This window comes from Chelonia mydas, chromosome 9, assembly GCF_015237465.2.
Source record: "Chelonia mydas isolate rCheMyd1 chromosome 9, rCheMyd1.pri.v2, whole genome shotgun sequence".
Lineage (NCBI taxonomy): Eukaryota > Metazoa > Chordata > Testudines > Cheloniidae > Chelonia > Chelonia mydas.
In genome coordinates this window covers 19,168,918-19,194,311 of record NC_057855.1, presented here as the reverse complement: position 1 = coordinate 19,194,311, position 25,394 = coordinate 19,168,918, and the positions used below count along the sequence as shown (strand labels likewise).

General features: G+C 40.8%; 1 protein-coding gene across 1 annotated transcript in view; it reads right to left on the bottom strand.

Annotated features, from left to right (window-relative positions):
- The window catches only part of SI (sucrase-isomaltase), a 205,953-nt gene that overhangs the window by 180,267 nt on the left and 292 nt on the right, over window positions 1–25,394 (bottom strand). Inside the window, exons 2-10 of the mRNA XM_043522682.1 lie at window positions 23,033–23,150; window positions 21,029–21,102; window positions 16,403–16,523; window positions 15,087–15,196; window positions 12,724–12,875; window positions 5,095–5,266; window positions 3,324–3,423; window positions 2,479–2,591; window positions 280–405 (exon numbers count right to left, since the gene is read on the bottom strand). Of these exons, the coding sequence (XP_043378617.1) occupies window positions 280–405; window positions 2,479–2,591; window positions 3,324–3,423; window positions 5,095–5,266; window positions 12,724–12,875; window positions 15,087–15,196; window positions 16,403–16,523; window positions 21,029–21,102; window positions 23,033–23,150 (1,086 nt within the window). The remainder of the gene's footprint in view (window positions 1–279; window positions 406–2,478; window positions 2,592–3,323; window positions 3,424–5,094; window positions 5,267–12,723; window positions 12,876–15,086; window positions 15,197–16,402; window positions 16,524–21,028; window positions 21,103–23,032; window positions 23,151–25,394) is intronic.

Below are 25,394 nucleotides of genomic sequence, written 5' to 3'. Positions count from 1 at the left end.
AGTCTGGGAGGTGGTTTAGACATGCCTTTTGAGCTACTGTAATACAAAGAACAATAACTGTAACCTCCCCAATTTTGACTCTCAATCTAACATTAAAAGTCCTCAAAGATACTGAAGTCTCTATAAGGTTTGTTAACAGCAGTTTCTATATGTTAACCAGAACTAACTTGTAATAAACTACTCCAGGACTGTAAAAGTAGATCCTAATCTATGATTTATTCCTGACCTGCTTCAGCATCCCCAGTAGACCCCCCTCCAAAAAAAAAATATTTTACTTACATAGGGTATCCCAATTGCTCTGTTTCTTGCTACAACAACTTTCAACTCATCAAGAGAGGTATAATTCCAGCGACTAAGTTGGAATCCAAGACTCCAGTATGAAGGCATTGCAGGCATTCCTATCAGCTGAAAGTTAAGAAATGAAAATTAAGTAAAAAAAAGGGGCCTTGCATTTGCAATTTGTATATGTCATTTGTCAGTGCAGGATTCCCTAGTTCTTTACTTCTCTGAAAGTGCTTATAAATTACTCTGATTCATGTCTAGCACTTGGAACCATAATGGATATTATGCAGTTACAACTGTAAAGTTTTTCCATATTTACTTTTAAAAACTACAAACTTAAATTATTTGGATCAATGAAGTTGTGCATATTGCTAGTACTATGGGACCACATAATCCTTATAGCTATTACTCATCTTCCCTCTCCCTCTAGCCCTTATTCAATTTTACAATCACTTCTTGTTTCCTATCTTAAACTAGACTGTAAGCTCTACAGGGTAGAGATTGTCTTTTATTATGTGCTTATACAGCACCTAATACGTGGGAGCTTTGATTCTGAATTATGCCTTTGGGCACTATCACAGTACAAATTATAACAATAATAATTATGATTTGAGATGCAACCAATTAATTATTGAAGAGGGATATCAGATTTTAAGTCATAAAGACAAACTATAGAGGAAGAAATATCACTATGGAAAGGACAGCAAGTGTACATTAAAATAGTGGAGCATATGAGAAGTCAGGATTTTAGGACTGTATTACCGTGGATAAGTAATATTAATAGAACTTGGGCCCAGAGCCACAAAAGGACTTAGGCATTGCAACACTCAGCAGTGCAATGCTCCCAGCCGGGAGGGGGGTCCAACTGCCCAGCTGTCCAGGAGCTGTGAAATTGACAAGACAGCCAATAGCCCATGCAAGTAACACAGTATCTACACTGACACTGTGTCGCCCTAACTACACTGACATAAACCTTATGCCTCTCGTGGAAGTGGAATTATCTCAGTGTAGTAGGGCACTTACTTCAGTGGGGGGAAGGCTGTAGTGTAGACACTGACGTAATTAGGTCAACATAAGCTGCCTTACATCGACCTAACTGTGTAGTATAGACCAGCCCTTTGTTAGGTGCCTAGATGCCTTAGAATGTGATCCACAAAGCCAGCACAGTAGGGGAGGAGCTGCCTAAGGTAACCAGTGGGAGATGCCACAGGGGAGGCGTATCTTAAACCCCAACCCTCTCACAGAGATGATTGCCTAAATCCAGGCTGCAGGGAGGTGCCTATATCCACTAGCAATCCATGAACCAGGGGAAGATAGGTGGTCCTTAGCCAACTTGCATCTAGGACCCAATCCCATAGTATGCCCACCTAACTCAACACAAAACAGAGAGCTGGGGAGAAGGAGGAGGCAGCCCTTCCTTATATCCTTTATTCCACACACTGGGGATATGGAAGACCATGGATTCAAGTCCCCCCCTCTGTCTGATGAGAAGAAGAAATCTGAATGGGGATCTGCCACCTCTCAAGTGAGTTCTGTAACCACTGGGCTATGGAATATTCTGACGTGAGTCTCCCTCCATCTCTCCAATTGAAGTCGTTCTACCTTAATTAAATAATTGAAATAACTGAACTAAATATTAATTGGGCCACAGAAACAGGGAGACTGACTCTAGAGTCCAGTGCTTTGCCTGAGGTCACCCTGCACTCTTGCGTCCCAGTTCCAGCTCTGTGCACTAGGCTATACTGCCTCGGTAAGTTTTCAAAAGGGACAAGGTGATATTACCTCGCCCACCTTGTCTCTCTAATATCCTGAGAGTGACATGGTTACAACTACCCTAAGTTTTCAAAAGGCATTTTACGTTATATGAGAGCATTCCTTGAAAATGATGTTGATCTGAACAAAGGGAAACCACATAAAAATAATGGCTAATGTTGTTATTAGCATTACGGAAGCTTTAGAGAAGCATTGGCGGTTTGTCATTGCTAATGGAATCTCTACACTATGGGAAAAAGGCCAGGGAACAAAGGGAGGCACTCTCTTTACAGACTGTTACATGCCTTTAAGCATCCATTGAAACATTTCATTGCAATATAATCACAACAAATATAAAATGACTAAATATATTGTGATCATGCTAGAGAATATCTATCAGCACCTACATTATTTATAGCACTGCCTCGTCCGATATAAACATACCTTTACATACTCTCGAACAACTTGCTCTGGAGTGTCTCCTAAGAAGACATAAAAATCTAGAATTCCACCAGTTGTTCTGTAAGTTGCTGCTGGGGCAGGCTGGAGAACAAATTCTGTCAGAAAAGGAATTACAGAGGAAAGTTTAAACATTAGCTAAACAGTCAATGTATCCATTTAGTGTTCGCATGAAGGGTAAATGAGTTCAGAAAAAAACAAGGACATCCTAAATCATCACTTGAAACCAAATGGAGGTTGTGAAATATTCAGATTTTATTTTATTTGACATGCCTTTGCAAAGAAAAGGGAATCTCTAGAAAGCCAGTGAGGAAGCCATTTCTCGTGAGATTTTCAATGCATCTTCTCAAAAGGCTTAGACAGTTCTGATAAGCAGGGATAGTTGTGTATGTTGATCTAATGAAAAGCAACACTATGATCTTTTCATGACCTGTCCATTACCAATTGAGGCCTTGATCCTGCAATGCATTGCACATGGGCAGATACCTGCATGGAGCACTATACTCTTCAAAAGGGCTCCAGCCACAGGCAAATACATTGTGGAAGTAGGGCCTTATATGTGATCCTAAAGCTAGTTGTAGAGTAGCCATTGTTCACCTTAAGTATATTTAACATTGCTATCTTTATTACATATATAGCTGCTGCTTGATATATTTAAAGACACAGTTTCCTGTCAAGTTTTACACGTGTAGCTGTGCTAAAAACGCATGCCTGATTCTGACCTTTAAATCAGCTGACTTTTGGTTCACTGTGTAGCAATCCAGCAGATATTTTTTTTTTTAATGTTAAACTGTAGCAGTTAGAAGTAGTTATAGAGAAGTCTTTCTTACCCATGGCATTGCTGTTCATTAAGAACACACCAAAAGAGGCTCCACTGTTATTTTCCAAGCACAAGAAGAAAGTGTGAGCTCCATATAAGTTATGAGTGCCCTTAAAATAAAAGAGAAGGAAAAGAAGAAAATTAAAACCCAATAGGCACACACAGATTGATACATTTTGAAAATTTCCTGGAATTTTTCTTATATTTTTATTTCCTATTTTCTTGCATTTTTCTCCTTTACAGGGATGTTTTCTATTCACCAATAAATAGAAAATCAGTACACAGACAGTTGCTTAAAACATGCAGATAAAATAGGTAGACAGACATGACGACCTTTTGATAAGTATGCATGCATCCCAATAATATTTTTGTGAGCTATATGTGCACATCAAGTCGACATATACTTCACATGCCATTCAGGGCGTATATATATCCATATGTATTCAATGTAAATAAGAGAGCTTTGTTTCTTTTTAATTACATGACTATCAATATTTGTTTCTTCTATCGTTAGCAACAAAAAAAACTTGTGAACTGATAACAGACTTTGTCATAGTCGTCCTCCTTTCCTGCAAAAGAATGATCAGCACAAACGACAATGTGGATAAGATCCTCAGGAAAAGGAAATCAGTGTAATTGCATTGATTGCAATTGAGCTATGCTGATTAACACAAGTAAAGATCCGGCCCCACAGCTCCACCCACCAAGAATCAAAGCGAAGCAAATAGCAGGCTGTAGAATTAGTAGAGATTAACCAAAACCAGAATCATTTATCCAACTGCCACTGAAATGTGTAAAGGGACATGCCATACCCTTGATTTTGGTTTTGCAAAACAAAATCAAGACTTGTGGTTTCGCTGAGTCACAGTGGTTTTGCTGAGTGGGTTTGCAAAGAGAGTGAGAACAAATACCAAGAAACACCACCACAGTGAGATATGAATGTCTACACCCCCAGAAGAGCTGATGAGGTTAAGTGTGGGAATATATGGACAGAAAAAATGACAATCAGAAAATGAATATCATTTTTTTTTAAATCAGCACCTTTTATTTGGCACAGCTGACTTTACACCACTCATACTCAGTAGTCTTTTAGTTAATAAGGCATTGTGGGTCAGGAATCTGAAAGTGCAGAACAGTTCGTCTTTTGTGTGCAAGTGTCAATAAAGCTTGGAACAAAGCCTAGAGGGTTTCAAAGCTGCTAGCAAGAATCTTCAGTTATATTTATTAGAAAATGGGTGTCCAGGAAACCAAGATTCAGGGCAGACAGTAATAAGGACTGGAAACAAATAGCTGTTGACATCCATGACTTACCTTGCAAAGATTCAGCCTCTAAATGAAACTTTACTATTATATGCTTAACTCTGTTATCATTAAACTGAGAATGCATGTGTCATCTTTATTTGCACGGAGCACCTCTTTGAACATATTGTTATCTGTTTAGTTTAGTAGTTGAAACTAAAGACTCATATTAATGTTTCTCAACTTACCCACTGATTCTCAACATTTCAAATAAACATACAAATCAAAATATTTCTAACTTTTTTGTGAGGCTTTTTTTCCAATCAGTAACATCTAGCATTTAGCAACCGCATTGTGTGGCTGACAAGTCTTTAAAGAAAAGCTCAACCAGACCATGCTAATGACTGGCTTTTAAGAAATATCCAATCCATCGTGGATAGCAAAAACTAACAACATTTTAAAATGTGTTTAATGCATAATCACTCTTAATTCTCAGAAACCACTTGCTAAGACCAAAGCATAATAAATTAATCATTCCTTACTCCATTGGGGAAAGCATCTCTGGTAAAGATGGGCCACGTTCTCCAGTTAACATCATGCCGGTATTGTGTGTGGACGTGTTCTCCGATTCCATAAATGTTTCCAGTGGGCAGTTTGATTGAGAGCTGTAAATACTGGTCAGCATACTGAAGTGGTCCTATGCTAGTATTGAACCTGATTAAACAGTGTAAAAAGCAAAACAAAAAAACCCACATTATCTTACTGATACATGGAAGGACTGCTATGGCAAAGCTATGTGCTATGTCTCCATAATACACGTGTATTATCTGCCAGTTTTATGATTTTTTTCCTCTAGGGCTCTTTTTTTTTAGTACAATTTACATATGTAAACACAAACAAACAAAAACAATATTTAACAAAGAGTACAGACCACAGTCTTAAATAAGCTATCACTAGGGGCTTTGCTACAAGCCCCAGGAACAGACTAACCCACTGAGATTCAGATAACCTATTCCCCTCTATGGACTATGTACCTAGGAGGTCCAAATACAGAACAGGGACAGCAACCTGTATGGGCTGCTAGTCTCCTTCTTGCACAGGTGAGCATCGAGTAAGCAGCCAGAGATCTGAATTGGGCAGAGCTGTGGTTCTGCCCCCGGTGTGCTGGCCAGCGCAGCCATGCTGTCATGGAGGGGGAAATGATTCACTACTGGTACAAATCTGAAGCAGGTCAGGGTCAGATTTATGGCTCTCAGAGTCATAATTCCCTCCCTGGTGTGCTCCTTACGCAGGGTAGATTATGAAATGGAATTTTGCTCCTTGATATTTAAATGCTCGAAATCCATTAGACTTTTCTCATAATCCCTTCGCGATTTTTGGACAAAGCAGCGGCTAAGCTATTCAATTTGCATCCTTATTTCTAAAACATTAAAAATATTGGGGAGCTATTGAGACATAGCTGACAAAATGAGAGACCTCTGGGAGAAGGAGAGATGCCGGCTCATCCCACTTTGAATATTTAACACCACTGTAAAATTTGTCTTACTGCATGGCACAGAAACTAGGAGACCTGAGTTTTCATAAACAACTGCCTTAGACGAATCCTTAGTATCAGAGGCCAAAAGTCCCTCACAAACGAAGATGGCTTGGAAATACATTGAGGAAAGGCCTGACTAACTTAACAAGGCAGGCGTTGGATGGGTACCCCCAGGGCAAGAGGTGATGAGGTAGACCGAGCATAACATGGAAATGCACAACAGAAGCAGAATTGACAGCTACCAAAATGACATGGGAAGAAGGTAAGACTGCATCAAGAGACTGTCCAAGGCCAGATCTACACTACACACTTACTTCAGTAGAACTACATCGTTCAGGGTGTGAAAATCTACACCCCTGAGCAACAGAGTTATACCGACCTTAACCACCCAGGTAGACAGCACTAGGTCAGTGGGAGAGCTTTTCCCGCTGACATAGCAATTGCCTCTCGCAGAGGTGGAGTCACTAAGTCTATGGGAGAGTCTTCATCAAAGCACTACAGGGCAGCTGTGCTGATGCAGCGTTTGTAGTGTAGACTTGCCTGAAGATAGAGGCAGTGGTGACAGCCCTATATTCCGCGTGGAATAGAAAGAGGCACAAGTCAAGTAATTCATACCAGTGTAAGTGCTTACACACTAGGGCAATGGTAGTTCTTTAATTATACTGGTATAGTTAAAGCAGTACTTTGTATACTTCAAATATTAGAATATTAAACTTTGTATTAGAAATTAAGAATAAATGATGCATAAATAAGTCAGTACAATGGACAGAGTTCGGGTTCTTTTCAATTTTGATCCTTTTATTTTTTCCTCTACCCTATTTTGTCAGTAATATATAACATAACAATACTGTGCAGTAATATAGGGCATTGTGGACCAGATCCTTAGCTGGGGGAATTTGGCATCGCTTTAATGATTTCAGTAAGGTTCTGGTCATAGAATCATAGAATCATAGAATATCAGGGTTGGAAGGGACCCCAGAAGGTCATCTAGTCCAACCCCCTGCTCAAAGCAGGACCAAGTCCCAGTTAAATCATCCCAGCCAGGGCTTTGGTCCATATATTCACAGATTTTTATAAATATTAATGATTCCATGGGAACAAAATATGTACTGTTAATGAACTAGGCCAGTGCTTTGTGCATTTTGTCTTGGACAATAGTGGTAGTTATTGGCCTATGAAGTTTCAATTATTAATTGGTGGGACTTATTACGGTAATGAACGATGATGGAAGTTATTAGGTTACTAGCTCTAATGATTTTTATTTTAAAAGTAAATTACAAGTCACAAGTATTGGTCCCTCCTTATCCTCCTTCCCCAAAGAAGAAGATTTTTATTTTTAATTATTGAGTCAGGTCCTCATCTGCTGTAGCTCAACTGAGCTCCAGGAATTTCAGTGCATTTACACCAGTTGACACCAGCTGAGGAGCTGCCCCTTTTTAAACAATGGTTTGTGATTAGATAATCATGTACAGGAGTCAGCTGTAACTAAATTTCCTGCCTTTTGTGGGTATTTATGGTAAATGCAACAAAACAGTGAAAGAAAATTTATGCAGTCTTTCAGCAGTGTTTAATTCATGTGATTTTTCCATACTCGTCCCCTTGAACTAGATTTACAGTCTTCCGCCATGCCCCCATTCAAGCAGTCATCAACCATTCATCGAATATTAAATCCGCCTATTGTGCATTTAATAGTGGTGAATTGATCATTTTGGAGGATTTTAACCTCAATTGGGTAAACTATACTAATAATAGTTTAAGATTAATAGCCAATTAATTAAATTTGAAGAGTTGATAACAACCCCAACTCATAACTGATAACAACCCCAGCTTTTGACAGGTAATCATTCTTTGATTCATTTAATAAGCACATTAGCCATGACACTTACTACTACTGGATTTCAGAGTTAGGCAGTAAATTTCATTTTCAGAAAATAAGGGAGATCAAAGTATTTAATGTGTTTATAGGCTTAAGAACTCTTAAACACATTTTATCTACATTTTTATATCACCTAGTCAATGTTGACTGGCACCAGCTTTTCCTAGACAGCAGATGCCAGCAACAATATAATTTGGTAATTCAGAACTTCAAATTATTTGTAACAAGCACATTCCATAATATGCAGTTACCAGGGTTCACATGTGATTTTATTAAGCACTGGGCTGGCTCCTGGCCCCTGCTGTTGCCCTCTCTCACTGGTGGCACAAATGGGCTGGAAAGCTCCCCTAAATGGGCAGATGAAGGTTCCCTGTATGGGAGAATCCCCCGGTGGCATAGGCAGGGGCGCTGGAACAATTTTTATAGTGGGGGTGCTGAGAACCATTGAACCAAACTGTAAACCCTGTATATAATGGAAACCACTTCAAGCTAGGGGCTGTAGCAGCATCTGCAGCACTCCTAGTTCCCGCACCTATGGACATAGGGCTGGTTTAGCCAGCTGTATATCACCCCACCCCACCCCCAGCAGAGAGGTTATGTTGTGGGAGAGGAGACATGGCTAGATTCCTTTGGGAACAATTAGGTGGCATAGGTTAGAGCAGCCCTGAACTCCTGAGGCTACACAGCTGGAGGCTGGAAGCCAGACAAGGTGGACCAGTGCTCCTGGATGATACTGTGAATTCTCTTTCTTAAGGTACATCTACACTGCCCGCTTCTTTTGGCGGCATGTAGAGGATGTACACAAGTAGCCCCCCTAGCCTGGATATAAATGCCAATGTAGACAGTGATTGACTGCTGAGGCTAGTAGAGTGAAGACATATAGTACATATCCTACATGACTCTCAACTCACCCAAATCATGCCTCTCCATCTACACTGCTATTTTTAGCAGTGTAGTAGTGTCCTACTGTTTCCCCTCTGCTGGAACCGTTCCCTGCCACAGGAAGAGACTCAGGCAGCGGGGAAAGGCTAATCTTTCCCCATTGCCTGCCCCCATGATATCATTAACACGTATATCTACATGCTGCCGTGTGACACAACTTGCTTTTTACTGCAGCATGTAGCCATGCATACTTTACATGCCACTGCCACAGGTGTGTAGGGTAGATATAGCCTAAGATGCTTGGTTGGTATGTCTTGCTCACATGCTCAGGGTCAAACTGATCGCTGGATTTGGCGTCAGGAAGGAATTTTCCCCCAGGACAGATTGGCAGGAACCTTGGACATTTTTTAACCTACTTCTGCAGTCTAGAGCATCAGTCACCTGGGCATACCTCACCTAGTTCAGTCCCTGCAATTGCAGGAGCCTCAGGCATTGGTGGTAGCTCGGTCTCTCCTGTTCTTTGCCTGTGGCACACACCTTCATCTAACTCAAGTTATTGGGCTCAATATAGGGGTATCAGGGTGAAATTTAATGGCCTGTGATATACAGGAGATCAGACTAGGTCAGAGGTGGACAAACTACAGCCCGTGGGCCACATCCGGCCTGCAAGACGGTCCTGCCTGGCCCTTGAGCTCCTGGCCGGGGAGGCTAGCCCCCGGCCACTCCCCTGCTGTCCTCCCTCTCCCGCAGCCACGCCACCATGTGGGCAGCACGGCTGGCTCCAGCAGGGCAGCGGGGCTGCAAACTCCCGCTGCTCTGAGTTGCATTGAAGGGGGTGGAGGGGGGGGGGGTGGGGCTTGGATAAGGGGCAGGAGGTCCCAGGGGGGCAGTTAGGGGACAGGGAGCAGGGGGCAGTTGGATAGGCATGGGAGTCCCAGGGGGCCTGTCAGGGGGCAGGGGTGTGGATAGGGGGCAAGGAGGGCAGTCAGGGGACAGGAAAGGAGGGGTAAGGTAGGGGGTGGGGTCCCAGGGGGGCAGTTTGGGGCATGGGGTCCCAGGAGGGGGCAGTCAGGGGACAAGGAGCAGGGGGTGTTGGATGGGTCAGGGGTTCTGAGGGGGGCAGTCAGGGGGTGGGAAGTGGGAGGGGGTGGATGGGGGTGGGAGCAAGGCTGTCTGGGGAGGCACAGCCTTTCCTACCCGACCCTCCATACAGTTTTGCACCCTGATGTGGCCCTCGGGCCAAAAAGTTTGCCCACCCCTGGACTAGGTGATCCCTTCTGGCCTTTAACTCTATGAAATTTACACCAGGGGCCAATCCACTGCCAGGACCATGAGTTCAAAAGTAGTTTACGGCCATCTTTTCATGCCCATCGCTTGTGTTCTGCACCAAGCGCAGCTTTGCTGAACCCAAGAATATTAGTGGCTCTGTTCAGATCTTCTGTGAAATATTTTAACATAAAAAAAGCAAATTAATACATGAGAACTAAAATAAATTACTGTGGATGTAAAACAAAGGTTTATGAGACCACCCCCTTACAGAAACAAAATTCTTTTCCTGACTGGGAGTTTTGCCTGTGGAAGTTGCATGATTCAGGGCCTGAACCTTTGACATATTGGACAAAATATTACTCTGAGCAAATGAGTAATACTGTTGAACCAGAAAACTCTAGAAAGAGTTTATAAATTGAATGAGCCTCTCAAAACGTAAACCAATCCCTTTAGTTCCTTCTGATGATATAACTGGAACTTTTGAGGTCCGTTATGTTCTCATGAATATTATATTTTGTAGTACATTTCCTGCTTTTGCTGGTTGCACAATTCCAGCTCCTGCATTCACAGCTTCCTCTGAAATATCCAGGCTGTGTTGCATCACTACTTAGAATTCTGCATCTTCCATCTCCCCCTCCCACCCCTTAATTTGCCTTTACCCAACTCAAAATTGTTAAAGATTAACTGAATATCAGCTAACACAAAAGGCAGTGAAGATGTGTCATCCTCTGTTTGACACTTTGAAGATGACCTGAAAAGGAAACAAAATGTGTTCTGCCCTTTTTTTGCTTCATTATGACAAATAATGAAGGCCGGATTTTCTCTCTCTCTTCTTTTTTAAAATCCCTCTCCCCTGGCTTTGTGTTCAAAAGAAATTCTCACTCCACTGCGGAAGCCTACTCTGTAGCTTGATGTGGAATGTCGCAGGGCCCTCTACACTTTCTTGTCTCCTTTGGGTCCGACCAGGCCCTGGGTCCAAGCAAAGCGCTTCAGCATGTGCTTAAAATGAAGCATGAATAGTCTCCGCTGAAGCCAGCTGAATAACTCACATACTTAAACCAAACCACATGCCTTAGTGATTGGGGCCCAAGCAAGTAATTAGTATATGTAATTCCCTGAGGACAGAGACCACAATGGTTACAGATGCATGCAAACAGACATAAGAGACTTTAACTGTCTGGCCAATAAACTTACATCTATTTTTAAAGAGATTTGAGGAATCCTTACTCTTTATAGATACAGCCCTCATCACCATGGTATCCAAGCTAGGACTCTTGTCTAGCCAGAAAAAGCCATCATGTCTGCTAGCCTTTGCAATACTAAGAAAACACCCTGTAATAAGGGGATGCTTCCTTAAATCAGCATTACCCGCTTACCCAGTCCTACCCCTGTCCCTATGACTCCATCCATTCAGATTATAACCCTATGTCCTGAAGTGGCAGGAAGCTTCTTCACTGCCTGGCTTAATGTCAGCCAGGAGAGAAATTTTAAATGGATCTCAGGCCTAGTCTACACTAGGAATTAGGTCAATATAACTACATCACGCTGGGGTGTGAAAATTCCACACCCCAAACGACACAGTTAAATTGACCTAACCTTCGGTGTGCACAGCACTAGGTCAGAATTCTCCCATTGATTTACCTTCCACCTCTCAGGGAGGTGGATTACCTACGCCGACAGGAGAAGCCCTCCCATCAGCCTAGGTAGCATCTTCACTGAGGTGCTAGAGCGGCACCACTGCAGCATGTTAAGTGTAGATAAGCCCTCAGGATATCTCCCAGGCTGATCTCTGTTACAGAATTATTTGATCGGTCAGTTAACAAAAATTGGTGCTTTGCCCCAAGAACTAATATATTTCATTATCGGTCCTGCACACTCTGGCACTTGTAGGCAAGAGTCTTCCAGCCATCTCCCTTTGAACAACCAGGGATAAAAGATGCACCTGTCCCCTTCCCCTTCTAAAGGCCTCCCATCAGATAGGTATGATTTCCTTCTACTGCTGAATCTGTTCTTAATTGTCTCTGGCAAGAGCTCAAGGGTGTCACTCCAAAAGTGGGACAACAATGTCCAGCCACATAATATAGTCCAGAAAGTTATGCTAGCTGCAACTTGGGAAGTTGCATATAATTGTTCCTATATTTCCTGGTTCAAGCTTGTGGTCAAATCTGAAAATTCTTCGGCTGGATTTAAAAAACAACATAAAGAAGGTAAATGTGGAAAATATAGCTACATATCTCAAAGAAAGGCTTGAAATCACTATGCAAAAGTACATGATTACATTTGCCCATGCAAATCACTAGACTGAGTACACAGATTGTGTGTATAATTGAATGTAATTATGCCCACAAAGGTCAGCAATGCGCAGTTATGTGGGTATTTTTGACCAAAGACCTCACACCTCCTTATCTGCACATCTGATCCTTAGTTAAACTGGACAAAGTAGTGCTACAAACAAGGAACAAACCTAGAGTGGCAGAGAAACAGACTAGATGGCCTAATTGGAGTCTTCATTCCATCTCTAACAGGTATTATTTTATTATATGATTTGATCATTCAGGGTGAACACCTATTGTAGTGTTATCTATAAAAAGCACAAAAATTACTTACAGTATTGTGCCGCTGCTCATTCTCATCACAGTGATACCAAAAGGGTTCTGAATGATATCGACTTTATACTTTAAATTGGAGGCTGCAGGTCCACCAAAAGCTTCTACATACTCATGAGGAACTTCAAATCTTTTTTTATTAGGATCAGTGATCTGCACAGATTAAACAGTTACATTTAAATTATTAGAGGTCCAAAAATTAACTTCTACTTATCTACTAGAACATTTTCCTGAATCACAATATGTATTGAATTAACTATATCAACTGATCAAGTCAGCAAGAGCAAACGGGACAAATGCCTCCTTTTGAAAAAAAAGTCGGGACGGCCGAGACGGGCTTTAAAAAGGGACTGCCCCGGCCCAAATGGGATGTATGGTCACCCTACCCTGCCGCTAGCCCCCTATGTGCCTGTGCCACAGCCCCGCATCAATTAATTATGTACCCCTAGTACCTTACCATCAATCAAGTGCCTTCCAGCTCCATATTAATTAATTCTGGACCCATCAGCCCCAAATCAGTTATTTTTGTGCCCCCAACCCCAAACCAATTAGGTTTGTGCTCCCCAACCCCAGCCCTATATCAGCTCTGCTCCACTCCAGTCCCACATATTGCCTCCTAGCACATGTGTTTCCCTGAAGCCCCCCAGGGGATCTTAAACCCCCGCTTCAACCTGCGGGGGAAACACAACCTGAGGGGCTCTTCATCTTCCTCTTAGGCCCAAGTGGGAAGCAGGAGGGTGGCACAGCACCGGGCAATCTTCACCCTTTTCCTAGGCCTGGAGTTGCAGTGAAGAGGAGAGGGGAGACAGGAGCAGAAGGGAGCCAAGCCATTTTTCACAGGAAGGGAGGAGTGGAGGGAGCAGAGATGCCCTAAGCTGCTGAGCTCTTTCTATTCTCAGTTCCCCTCTTGTAAAAATGTTATCAGCAGCTCCCTCTCCTCTGCTACCCCCAAACCTCTCACAGCTCCTGCGGGGATGTGGGAGAGCTCTAACTGCCACCTCTAATTGCTTCCCCAAGAGGTGGGAGGAGTGGGAAAGGCAGCGAGTCAGAGTCAGTTTTCCACATAGGCTGATGGATTTTCCCTGCAGACCTCTGGAATGCTCTGGAAACCCTAGTGTTGGCGGAGGTCTGCAATTGTTAGGACAAAAAAATTTAAAATGACTTGTATTTGATTGAAACTAAAAAGGGAACTTTACCAGAAATTTGTCTAAGACTACATGGCTAATGTTCCTTAGTATTTGAAAGGTGCCATGGGATCTTTAATGACTGCAAGTAGTAAAGAATTGGATTCAATATCTCATCCAAAAGATGGCACTTCTAGAAACTCATTGGCTGGTTGGGGAATTGGTTCAGTACTGACTTTCAGAATAAGGGGCTAAGCACTGAATAAGCAACAATGCTTACTATAGTTCCCCAATTTTTCTTTGGAGGTCTCCCCTCTAAATACTAACCAGACTTGACCCTATACAGCCGAAGATGATGCAGTTGTTAACATATTTATATTTACTCTTAGACTGTATTTAATCTCAACACCACTGGAATTTTTATTTAGGAATAACGGGGAGTTTATAGCGGTATTTCTCAGACATTTGTTTTTGAGCCACTGCCCAGTTCTTCATTTCAAATGAGATGGAAAAACAAAGCAGCAGAGGACTTTTCATGACTATAGATCCCGTGCTTTTTTGGGAGGGGAATGGGGGGCATAGGCACTGACTCTGTGGGTGCTCTGGGGCCAGAGCACCCATGCGGAAAAAAATAGTGGGTGCTCAGCACCCACTGTTGGCCCCGCGGATCAGCTCCTACCCCTACCTCCCAGCGCTTCCCAGAGGTGTGGGGGAGAAGTCGGAGTGAGGGCGGGGTGCGCTTGAGGAAGGGGGCGGAACAGGGCAGGAAGAGGGGGCAGGGAGGAGTGGGAGCAGGAAGATGCAGGGCTGGGGTGGCGCCTTGGGGGAAGGATGGAGGGGCAGCTGGGTCTGGGGCGGGGTAGGGGTCGAGCACCCCAGGGGAAATGAGGAAGCTGGTGCCTCTGGGGAGAGTGGGGGTAAGAGTGTCAATTTCTGTGCCCTGGTCAAACAGACTTGGATAATAATCCTAACTATTTAGATTCCAATTGGATATGGTATTGTTCTTTACTACCTCTCCCACATTGCTGTAATGTTGTGGTGTGCTGTCAAACAGCTAGAGCACCCACCCCGATTCTGGAAAGCAGTTTGACAGTCTTCAGGATGAATCAGAACAAGCAGAGACTGGAGAGAAAAGGAAACTCTCCATGGTCCCACTACCAATCTCCTCTGCCATTCGCTTCTCCAGTGTTATGAGGCAGTGTAAAACACTAATCTTAAACAGCATAAGAAACAATGTAACCTTGAACCGGAAGCGATTTGTTGTCTGATATTCTCCTGTGAGCTGGACAGTGTTAATATCATTTCCAAATAGGGAAGGTGAAGGCAGCCTCTTTAACTTAGCCATAAAACCTTAACAAGAAAAAAATATATATTATATTGTTGCTTTATTGCACCATGGAATCACAGAAATCTAGAAAGTGTCCTGAAGCAGGGCAAAGGATACCAAGACCCTCACTCTCCAGTGCTTTATTTAACCTACATCTCTCTTGCCGCAGATTAAACCCAATACTTCTTGTCCTACCTTCAGTGGACATGGAGAATGATTGATCAGTCTTCTTTTGTAACAGGACTTAATGTATTTGAAGACTTACCAGGTCCCTCCCACCTCCATCCAATCTTCTTTTCTCAAGACTAAACATGCCTAGTTTTTGTTGTTGTTGTTTTTGTTTTCAACTTTTCTTGGGTCAGGATTTCTAAACCTTTTATCATAAACGAGATCTACATCTCACAGTTGCTATAGAATCCTTAAGGATTAATGCATTTGGTGTGCATCCTTTGAAAAGTCTTACTATAAAAATTATTACATTACTATAAAGATCTACATGGTAGGTTCATATATAAAAATATTTATATAGACCTCAAAAGGGTGCATGGAACTTTACAGCACAAATACAAAGAGATGGCCTTTAGATGGCCCCTCCTCCAGGGAGCTTTCTATTTAACTTTACCCATGATGCAGCAAGTGAGAGTAACAAGTGAAGGGGCTTGGGCAAGAAAGGACAAGGGTTTCCACCATGTCATGCAGTTACTCAGGGCTAAATTATGGCTTTGCCACAAACCCTGGGCATGGGGCTATGCGTCATTGCAGTGCCCCAGGAACAGGACACAATCTGCTTCACATTTCCCCCTGCTCTGGGTAGATGGCAAGTATCCTTCGCCAGCTTGATTCTGCCTTGGTAGGTACTTCTAACCTCTGCATGATGCAGGTAACTGATGTAGACAAGCATAATGGGCTACATGAACACCTTGATGGCGCCATTACATTTGTTATTGATAAATAAATACACATTCTAATGTTTTACACATCCCTTATTTTTTGGAACCGAACCTCCAAGGTGGATAGGAATCAGAGTTTTATGACACAATTCAAGATAGATCAAAGAGCAGGCAGAGATCAGCCCCAGCCACTGCAACAAAAATACCAGATTTTTTGGAAATGTATCACATCAATGGGGGAAAACTTTATATAAAGAGAATATTGTTAAAGAGTATACATTGACAGTAACTTGGACACCAAGGATGTACTTTACTGCTTGAGCACAGCTTGCTACTTACCTGTATCTGTTTGCTTCACACCTCCCTCTACTTTATACCCATGACTCTTGGAGAAGAAGCACCAGGGTATTTGTGTTTCCTCTTGTGGATTCCAGCAACAGCCACGCAGTGTACATAAGCTCTGTTTCAAAGGCAAGGAGAACTTGATTATATTAACAGCACCAATTAGCACCAAATAACCATCTAGATGAAAATCATGCATGATGTGTATTTCAAATACCAGCAAATTTTGTTATACCATTCACAAGCACTCCTCTTTGGGGAAATCAATAGTTGTTTGACTGTATAAGAACATGATAGAAGCAAAGAATGGCTTTTCTAGATCCAAGGTAAAAATGAGTGAATTAGTTCAGGAAAAACTAGGAAGTCTGACTCTTCACCCATTCTGAGAACCACATTGCAAGGGAGACTTTTTTAAGGTTCTGAAATGTTTGGATACTATTTTTTTTTTATGATTTTTGTATTTATTTCCAAATTTTAGCTGGGACCAGAAGTGAACATACTGAAATACGTCAAGAAAACTTTTTTTAAAATCAGATTTCTAGCCCATTTAGGAAGATCCAGTAGTTTCACTCATGGTTTAGATAAGTATCAAAACATCTGCATGCACTTCTGGACCAAAACTAAACTCCAAACTTTCTTGACCTTTTCCCACTGATAGTTTAATATGGAAGACTTGTACTTTTTAAATGGAGAGTTCACGTAAACATAACACTTTCTGTTGTTAAATTTGTGCTAAATAATACAGTGATATCAGCATAAATGAGGAAATACTCATTCCACAATATTTCACTGTTCATCCGCCTTCCATTAATGTAATGTTTTTTTCCAAAATTAAAAACAATGTACAAATAATTCTGGCAATTGACACATTTTCTCATCTGTTCATGGACCAATCACACACAAACTCTCGGCAAGAAACAGAACAACAGATTTATTAGTTCCTAATTTACTGTAAGATGTGGGTGGATAGGAATCAGCCCACATCATATAGTAAGTTGTGAACTAATAAGTCTGTAACTCTGTTTCTTTGATCTGAATCATGAGTAGAGTTGCGTGAATAACCAATTTTTCAGTTTGGTAGCTGAATTAAAATACAAATGTTTCAGGTTAACCCAAAACCCTCAGTGAAGTAATGTTTTCATTTGACTAAAAATAAAATGCAGTGACATAAACATATACTCTAGCTCTGTGTGCATGTTAGCCTGAATATTATAGCTTTTCTGTTAGAAATTAATTTCTTTACAGATTGCCTGCCCAGCGCTATACATTTGTAAGTAAAAACAGTTTTGGGTAACTTCATATTGTTTCTGATGTCTACATATTTTTTCTCAGCACGGATGTAACTGACCACTTGGGTCATAGCGCACTACTGATATTTTAAACTAATATCAGTGGAAATTAGTAGGAGAATTAGACAGCCCATCTACTCTAACAGATCCTAGAGCTGGTGAAAAAACGTTGACAAAAATGAAATTTCAATTAAATAAAATGGAAACCATTTTATGAAAGTGGTTTTCTGCTTTCCAGCCAGATCTAACAAATCCCTTTAGAATACTTTTCAGCTGTCTCTGCAGAGTTCAGCAATATTATGATAGATAGACCTGATTCCATATAACAGAGTTTATATCACCAAGTGCTCCATTGCTTTTGCTGGCTTCCCTTTCATCCCTGAATCTAAATTGCTCTGTTGGTTTTCAACCTCTCCCTGAGCTTGCTTCACTTAAGTGCAGTTACCGACTAAGCGCTTGTCCCCTGGAGCGCTTAGTGAAGACGCAACTTATGCCGATGGGAGAGCTTCTCCCATCAGCATAGGTACTTCCACCTCCCTGAGAGTTGTAACTGTGTCGACAGAAGAAGCTCTCCCATCAACATAGTGCTGTCTGCACAGTCGCTCAAGGGTGTGGACTGAAATTTTTTTAATCCATATCCCTTCTTTTAAGGCCACTTTGCTTATAAGACATTTCTCATACAAAAAAATTGATTCAACACTATTGCTGATACTATAGGGTACTATAGAAAAATATATTATATACTATACTATATAATATACTATATTTTAGGGTACTATAGAAAAATAAATGAATCGTTCTGATATTGTTATTATTACCAGTTTTAGAGATATTTAAAAGGATATTACATCAAAAAATTGCTGTACCTTAGAGAAGCCTAAGGATCACATATACAACATAATCATCCAAATCTCTGGCTCAGCATTGGTTCTCACCTTTCAAATCCTTTCTATTTAGTTTTCAAACAGAGCCTTCTAATCACAGTGGGGAAAAAATAGAACCCTAGACTTACCATGGGACTCTCAGTAAACAAAGTGTTGCTTGCATGCATGCATTCATCTCCTACTGAAGGATGAGTGCACCATTTAATATGGGAAGATTAGATCAAAGGTACCACTTAAAGATTCAAGTAATCTGCATGACTGCACCTATATTGTGCCCTACTTCTTGAGCAAGATGTGGGAACAAATCCCACTGAAAGAACAGGGGAGTACAATATGTTTACCTGCAGGATATTATTGAACCATATAGCATAATACAAGCTATCAAATAACAAGAGCATTAGCAACTGTGTACTTTGGAACTCATCAGGGAATTCTCTAATGTTAGTTTTCAGAGTAGCAGCCATGTTAGTCTGTATTAGCAAAAAGAAAAGGAGGACTTGTGGCACCTTAGAGACTAACAAATTTATTTGAGCACAAGCTTTCATGAAGCTTTCATGCACCCGATGAAGTGAGCTGTAGCTCACGAAAGTTTGTGCTCAAATAAATTTGTTAGTCTCTAAGGTGCCACAAGTACTCCTTTTCTCATGTTAGTGATATTTTGATTATGTTTTTAAATGGCTGCAATTAACCATCACATACAAAAATATCCCACTGGATGGGGCAGGGGGAAGGAAAATACAAATCACCAGCTTCTATCTGAAAAGAACATATCATTTAAAGAGGAATAAAAGTGAAAGTCATGAGTTTAAGGGCAAGGATAGAAAAACTGAAATGACAATATTTCCATTGGATAAGAAAAGTATCTAAGTAGATTCTTAACCAGGAAGGTCTCTGTGCTTATCTGAAAAGAGAGAGAGAGAGAGAGAGATTGAGACTAAAAACTTGATATGGAAGCAAACTGTGGCACACAAGATGCAGATCTGATGCATCTTGAGAAGATTAATAGTTAATCAGATGTTAATATTCTGCCCTAGGGACTGCACCTTGACACAGTAGGAAGACTGGTATGTTCCAATGACTGAGCTAGGGGGGCGGAAGATTGGTCAAAGGGTAGGTACTAGATGAAAAGCAGTCCATTGATCCTCCAGGTTGGGGGTTCAGTGACAGGTCAACAACCTATTCTTGTAAAGAAGCTAGGTTATAGGAAAAACAAGGTAACCATTCTGGCAAGCAGCATAATAAACAGGGAGGGAAAGCCTTATTCATGCTCTGAGTGATATCTGATGACATAGGAAGGATTCAGATTCAGAAATCTCATATGTAGCTTGTGGAGCACTGGAAAATATTTACATTACCTTTGATAAATTTCAGATGCCCCTCAGTGTATCTGTGTGATCCTACCCTGCTTGAATGCAGGGCAAATCGAAGGGGGTGGTCAAAGAGATAGGCAGGAAGGGTAAAACAATGGCCTAGATAAGGAGCTTCCCCTCAAATCACATTAGCCTGGTTTATAGCCCTGAAATATCAACCTGAACTCCTCAGTTCCAATCAAGTGACGGTGAGAAGGAGATGATCAAAAGACCCTGATCTGTGAAAAGATCTGCCTTACAGAGGGGGTGGGGGGAAATTGTCAGCTGCTACAAAAGCTGACTCAGATTGATTGAGCACCAGGGTCTGCAGCAACCAGGCTGTAACTTGGCCCCCAAGAGAATAGGAGATACCATGACTAAATCAAGTCTAGCTGGGGGCTGGAGAGGAATGTCAAGAGTAGGTAAGACGGTATGCATGTAGGTCTGTGTTATCTTAATACCCTTTGTGTGAGCACTGGCAAAACAAATCATGCTTTGTTTTGGAGAAGCTGTTTCTGTACCACTGCATATTGCTACTGATTACAGGCTCCTGAAGGGGATCTCTTGCTAGTGCCAAGTCCACTGTGCTTTCTAGGTATCACAGTTGGCAAACAGGGGTTGTAAACTGGACACCCTGTTGGAGAGTGGTGTGATTGTGGGATCCCACCCCAAAGAGAAGTGGAGACACAAGCCTGCCACTTGAAAAGGTTGCACTCAGGGGGAGGGGAACTGGAAGAGAGTTTCAGGTGCGGCAGCCTATCCAGGGACTGTGCCATTACAAATGTTAATATGTGAATTTCAGATAATGAAGGAAGGAATGGTTTCAGCTGAGCAAGGTTGTATTATATATTACGGGTGAGATTTTCCAAAGCACCCAGTGTGGATCTACCTTTGCTCTCACTGACATCAGTAGCAAAACTCCCAGATTTCAAAGGGAACAGAGGTAAGCCAGCACTGAGAGCTTTGGAAAATCCCATCCTACAGCTCCCAGATTACAGGCTTGAGTTTTCCTTGTGTCCACAAGGTTGTTTTTATAGTCAAATCTCACGTTTCATTGTTTTTGGCCCATTTTCTAATTAACCTCATGTATGTGTTTCAGACCTTTGTTGCCACTCGATCTGGAATGCAGTCAATTCTCTCTGCGACGTTTACTGCTGGACAGTCTGGAGAAAAGTCTGTTAAAAAATGAATGGATTATTATTAATAGTGCTGAATTATAGAAATAGCTTAATTACATTTTTAAATCATTTAAATCTAAAGGCCTGATTCCCCAGTACCGTCAAACTTGTGCAAACATGTACCTCTAAGCAAAGTAGGCATAAAACACTGCCATTCTGATATAATCATTTTAGGACCTACTTCTCTCAGGTGTATATAACTACACGAGATGCAAGACAGCACAGAATTCTTCCTAGGTATACCCAACTTTTTTAAATGTTACAGCTGAAAATAAAGATGCAGAATGTGATAAAGTTTCAAAGAACTCCGGTAGCCTTTATCACACATTGCTTCATTTAAAATTCACCAGGTATTAAAAATGGAGAGACTTTTGCTCCATGTTCATGATATTGTTCTGCTGCTCTTATATGTGCTTCCTACCCTGTATATGCCTTCTTCCACGCTATCCAGAGTTTGGGCATCCTCAGAGACACAAATATCCCAGGGATATGAAGATGTTCGATGAATATTTTTATAATTAAATTTGTGGGGCTCTAGTCACTAGTGAACTTGAGAAGTCCAAGAGCCTCCATTGCCAGATGGTATCATAAGGGGCGTTGCATGTGCCCATTGGAAGTTGTAGCCTTTTTTCAGTTTATTTAGTTAGTTAATTAGGTTCCAGACTGAGGCCTACAAATATTATTCCAACTTGAGCCTTATACAGTGGGGTTTTGTTTGTTTGTTTTAACTGCTAGGTCAGGTTGATATGTTCAGGTCCAAAAGCTGATACAAATAAATGCAAGTATCTGCCCCCGCGAGCAGCTGTACTCCCAATACCTGAGCACATTCACTTTGTGTTAGAATTTATCACTTCCTTTTATACACACTGCCATTTGCATGCACAAACTGTGGGCTTGATTACCCAGTCTTCACATGCAACTGAGGATGCATGCAAAATGTGGCCATGTCAAAACGGAGGCTCCTTGCACATTTGGCTCTGTAAGCTAGCCTACCTCTAAACCAAATTTTCTTCTAAATTTATTGATTCATTAAAAGAAAACTCTTGTCTTTTATGGTATTTTCTTCCACACAACAGAATCTCACTGAAAAAATAAATCAGTTTGCATTTAGTTAGAATTCTAAGTGGTATAACTAATTAATTAAAAGTATAAAACATGGGGAGACTTAAATCAAAGGACCAAACTATATTTAATCATCTGATAAGATATTAATGCATCTTATCAATACAGTTATCGAATGGGTCAAAATCTTTGAAGTCTTTCATTCCTACACAGCACATATTATACATACATAGTATATCAGCTGGAGCAATTCCATGGAGTTGTTCGCTGACATAACATATGAAGAGCTCTTAAATTTTTTCTCCCTTTTGGACAACTATTAGTTGTTAATCAAAATATTGAAATTCTACTTTCCTCATTAAAAAAGTAACTTAAAGAAATACACAGTGCAGGTGTTGGGACGAGAGGAGTTGCATTTACTTTTAACTGCTTTAAATCCTTAATCTTTCTAGTTTTTTTACTCATTATAAATATTAACATTATCTATAAAAAGGGAGAAACCACTGTGCTTCGTCAGCATCAGGGCCCCATTGTGCTAGACCCTACCAATACACAGGGAGATGCAGTCTATATCTCAAAGAGTTTACCATCTATGCACAAAAGAATTGATTTTGTGAAGGACACCATATAAACACATGGAGCGTTACATGCTCTCATGCTTGAATTTTGTCTATAAGCCTGATCCATCATGCTCTGGAAAGACTCCTATCAACTTCAGTGGGCATTGATTAGACTAGAGTCAATGCCACGGTTCATTTTGTTAATCAAATCTAATACATTCCCTCTTCGAGCAATTCAAATTCAGGGACTATTCTTGGATTGACCTTTGAGTTTTACAATAATCATGATAAATAACAACTGTTACCTTGGAGTCCAGGTTGTCCTGTTGCTAAAAGTGCCACCAGAATGCAGGCTACAATCACCACCAAACAAAATAGGACAATCAGGGAGATCTCTAATCCGCTGAACTTCTTCTTCCCCATCTAGCCACAGGTAAACACCATTGTAAAAAATAAATACATAAAAAAAGTTTCAGGAATGTGCTTTTTAGTAAATATCTAGCAAATATTTGCTTTAAGAATGAATCCTTTGCCCAAAGAAGTTAAAATACAACCACACCTCACAAAGTGTAATATTCTGATGTTCAGATCCGATTAAACAGAGTAAGTTACTAAAGCTGGTTGGGAAGTGTATTTAAATTGTCTGTGACAAATTTCTGGGAAACAAAAAAAAATAATTTTATTCAAATTTTTCCATGATACTTTCCAGCTTTTCCTTGAACTTTCCAGGAACTTTTTTTGGTTAAAGTTTTCAGCAAACAAAATGCCCCAGATTTTGGTTTTCAGTTTTGGGTGTGGAAGAAGGGACAAAGACCACCCAATATTTCCACAAAATTTGAAGTTTTCTTGTAAAAGTTGTCAGGGTGTATTTTGCCAAAAAAATTGACAAAAAATGTTGAAGAGCTCTATTATATATTTCCATGTATAGTGGAAATAATAAGTATACTATGGATCAATGGTGACATAAATGGTGGTGTAAGTTACAGATCAGTAAGTCAGGGGAAGCTGTTGCGAATTAAGCTGGTGTAATTACTTAAGTGGTGTAATTCTGAGAAGGCAGAACTGACTACTGTCATTTTAAATTGGTGTAGCACACTGAGAAGGACAGAGAGATGAGCTTGTAATACCAAAAGCAGATAATGTGGGTGGGGTTATAGGCAAAATTGCTGTATAAAATTCATGCACTTCCCTTGTGTGACTCAGTTTCTACATTCAAATTTTGCTTTACTACAGTCCACTCTAGCAGAGCAAGGCATGCCCTGTTGACACAGATGTATGCAATATTCAAAATGATTATCTGTAGAATTTGTATTAATATTTTAGTATGCATAGCTGATCTTTTAGCATGTGATTGCAAGGGTGAATGTACCAGCTGATCTGACAAGATACCCAGAGCGACAGACAGCACACTTGGTAAAGTTAGGAAAAGTGCTATAACTGACAAACGGTTAGGGCAAGTCAATACTACAAAATTAATGTACAGTCACCACAGTAGTTAAACTGCTTTTGCATGTCCACACTATGCTGCCTGTATTGGTGATGCGCATCCTCACCAGAAGCACTTGCAACGATTTCCCTGTCAGTGTGGGGCATTGAGGGATGGCTTCTGAAAAGCAGCAACAGTTGATGTAGGGTCTACACTGACACTGAGTCTACTTAACTACATTGACTTAAGCGCTCCGTCTGTCATGGAGATGGAGTTATTAAGTCAGTGTAGTGAGTGAGTTACATCAGTGGGAGCTGCATTTTAGTATAGACACTTACAAAGTTAGATAATGTAAGCTGCCTCACTTCAACCTAACTCTATAGTGTGGACCAGGGCTTACTGTTGAAATATTCAGGCTGCACAGCCAACTGCTCAATCTCACGTGAAGAACTACATGGTACCATTAATGTTTAACTGTATGCCAGCAATAAAACTCATTAAAACATCTGCAACCTCCAGATCAATATACCAGCAACAGTAACTGCATTTTTCATTTGCTTAAAAGCATTTTACCTGACAAAATTGGCTTAAACACAGAGAAATAACTTTCTTTTATTTAGTTAAAATAAGAACAAAATGCAGTTTTGCCAGTGGAAATAGTTTAGTACTGATCATTGCACTGATCTTTTAAAACACTTATACAGGTGTTCCAATAATCAGCAGTACTGGGGGGAAAGCTTTTTGACATCAGAACAGTTTAAACTTGATGCTCTTCCCCCTGCAGCCTCCATGTAACTTGCCCTGCCTTCCCCCGCTCACTCAGTAACTTCACAGTCATAGGAATGAAGAGGTGGTTTATTAACTCATTTAGAAAGACCAGTCTCAACACAGCAGCAGTCTTCAAGGGAAAGTGAAAGCTACGATAAAGTTAAATATAATTTTCAGAATATAATCAAACAAAGATACTTTTATAAACTGCACAATACATTCATATTTTACATATTTATATAGGTTTCCCAGACATTTTCTATACTATTACATTGTTGGCTTCCCAGGGAATATTGTATTTTCAGCCTGCAATTGTTTTATTATATTGAAAACCATATTGTTCAATGCAATAAAGAAATTACAGTCCAACTGTTCCTAACTGAAGTTCTCAATTAACCCTTTCCACAAATATATCAATCAGGAACGTTGCAACGCAACATTCAACATTTTGAGATCTACAGTATGGTTAAAGG